The 2,483-nt window shown below is 36.7% G+C and overlaps 1 protein-coding gene across 1 annotated transcript; it reads right to left on the reverse strand.

The window, feature by feature from the left end:
* Positions 1-1,546: 1,546 nt before the first annotated feature.
* Positions 1,547-2,191, reverse strand: LOC133336324 (probable peptidyl-tRNA hydrolase 2). The gene is made up of 2 exons (XM_061544653.1): positions 2,002-2,191; positions 1,547-1,926 (listed from the first exon to the last, which is right to left on the reverse strand). The coding sequence occupies exons 1-2, from the start codon at positions 2,189-2,191 to the stop codon at positions 1,553-1,555; spliced, it is 564 nt and encodes a 187-aa protein (XP_061400637.1). The 3' UTR covers positions 1,547-1,552.
* Positions 2,192-2,483: the final 292 nt, after the last annotated feature.

Here is a 2,483-nt window from a genome sequence, read left to right on the forward strand (position 1 = left end):
TATTATTCGCTTTATATTAAGAATATGTTTTTATCGAAGAGGTTTCGGATTTAATGTTGATCAAATCGGGAAGTACCAGGAGATGAACTACGAGTCTCATCTTTGGACTTGATCTGGGCGTGGTAATAATAGGAAAGTAATGAAAGTATTGAAAATTTTTAATATTTGTGGGGGGTACCAGAAGGAGTGGGCCATTGGGTCCCATCTTCGAATTTGACCTAGTCTTAGTAAAGATAATAGGTTGTTCAAAGTTTAGTGCAATTCGGACATTCCATTCGCCTAATAGTGGATTTTTAAATATTTAACCTCTTAACCATTTGTGGGGAGGTACCAAATCGGACATTTCATTGGATTTCTAAATATTGGAATGTTTGACCATCTATGGGGGAGATACCAGAAAAAGTGGACCAATGGGTCCCATCTTCGGACTTCATCTAGGCTTGATAAAGATAATAGGTTGTACAAAGTGGACCAATGGGTCCCATCTTCGGACTTCATCTAGGCTTGATAAAGATAATAGGTTGTACAAAGTTTGGTTCAAATCGGACATTCTATTCGCCTAATAGTGGATTTGTAAATATTTAACCTTTTAACCATTTGTGGGGAGGTACCAGAAGGAGCTGACCAATGGGTCCCATTTTCGGACTTGACGTCTAATAGTGGATTAAAAAATGTTGACCATCTTCCGATTTTATCTAGCCTTAGTAATAATAACAGGTGTTACAATGTTTGATTCAAATCGGACATTTCATTCGATTTATAGATATTGAAATGTTTGACCATCTATGGGCGAGATACCAGAAGAAGTGGGTCCCATCTTCGGACTTGACGTAGTCTTAATAAAGATAATAGATTGTGCAAAGTTTGGTTCAAATCGGATAGTATGTTCGCCTGATATTATGCAATTAATTTTTTGCACAATTTTGACCATTTTGTTAAGGAGATAACAGAAGAACTGGACGATCTTCCCCATCTTCGAACTTGAACTAAGTTTTGATGAAATCGGTTGAAAATCGCGCACAAAATCCGAAAACAAGTAGACCAAAATGTATCATTTTTGTAAGAATATGTGCTACACAATGCAAACCTAAAATATCACATTACAGCCTTGGTGTTTTTGCAAGTAGTGCTTTTACTACTGGCTGGTACGTCAAATTCTGTTAATCTAATCGGTTCTAAATTTGAACAGGTTATTGTTTACGTATTTATATAGCTACCGTATCCAGTCGGTGAAATCCTCCTTTTAATACTTAGTAAACGAGTAGAGTTAGAATATACCTAAAATTTGTATGGGGATCATTATTTGGACAAATTCTTAAAACAAATAATTTGCATGTCCTTGTCAGTTATCTATAAAAATCTCTAAATCAAATTTCTCTGATTCTCCATGGCCACTGCACTGAAAACAGAAATCTTTTAAAGTCTGAACAAAAATAAAATAACACTCACCACTGATGGGTTATTTTTACCTTGTATTTGTCCACATCTTACGAAACTTACAATATGTACTTAATATAATATTAACCTAAGCATTCTATTTATGTTGATAACTTCAAAGTAATTTCAAATGACCAGTAACTTGATCAATAGCCTCAACAGCGGCTGGTCCAATAGCCAAAACAGTCTTAGAATTCGGTTCGATTTGTGTGCGACCAGCATCACGAATCAAACAGGTGTTGAGACCCTTGGCCTCTGCCGCCCGCTTTAGGGCCATCATTTCAGCTTCACTTTCTACTTTAAGGGCAACCTTGGCACAACCGGTATTCTCCCAGGCTCTAACCAAACTTGGTGTACGATGTACAGCCTTTTGATATGCACCAACCGCACCATGTCCACACTGGGCGGCAATTTTACCCTTGCCCATTTTTAAATCATTGCGTACGAGCAGCACCATTTTGTAGTTGTGGCTAAAGCTAGCAAAGAGCTGTAATTATTTTGGAAATAAAATATTAAAATATATTATTTTGGAATATATTCCTCGTATTCTTCTTACCGGTTCATTGGCCGACACATTTGTACTGCCACCACCACCCACAGCTCCTTTGGCCTCATCAGTTTTCTTTGAATTGTTGTCCGTCTGCTCTTTTAATTCTTGCCTTTTTAGAGCATATTTATAGCCCACAAAGAATGACAATAGCACAGCTATTCCATTTACAATTTGTGTTGTATCCAAGAGTTTGTGGTCACCCATATTTTTGTTGAGGATTTAATTAGGGAAGCTGGATGGTGGCTCTTCCAGAAATGACACCGAGCACATTGGACGGTTGATGACAAAATGCCAGCTGTCTACTGCCACTCTATTGTGAATGAAAGCACAAACTCGTCACATTACAGTATGTTTATACATGGCATTAATTAAATATTAACATTTTATTTGAAATTCAGTACAATTATCTATTAATAAGGTCACCCAGCTAGCGAAAACCAGTTGTTTTTTTCTCAAGTCTAATGTCATGAATGAATTAAATATAAACATTTTATGG

Source organism: Musca vetustissima, unplaced genomic scaffold, assembly GCF_032173495.1.
Source record: "Musca vetustissima isolate MV318-11 ecotype Yass unplaced genomic scaffold, APGP_CSIRO_Mvet_v1 utg16946, whole genome shotgun sequence".
NCBI classification, from domain to species: Eukaryota; Metazoa; Arthropoda; class Insecta; order Diptera; family Muscidae; genus Musca; species Musca vetustissima.

Bases quoted from the DNA above. Each gene is read 5' to 3' on its own strand.
- LOC133336324 (XM_061544653.1), bottom strand. From the start codon at position 2,191: ATGGGTGACCACAAACTCTTGGATACAACACAAATTGTAAATGGAATA. The intron at 1,927-2,001 runs ATGAACCGGTAA...CAAAATAATTAC, and splicing joins CAGTACAAATGTGTCGGCCA to AGCTCTTTGCTAGCTTTAGC.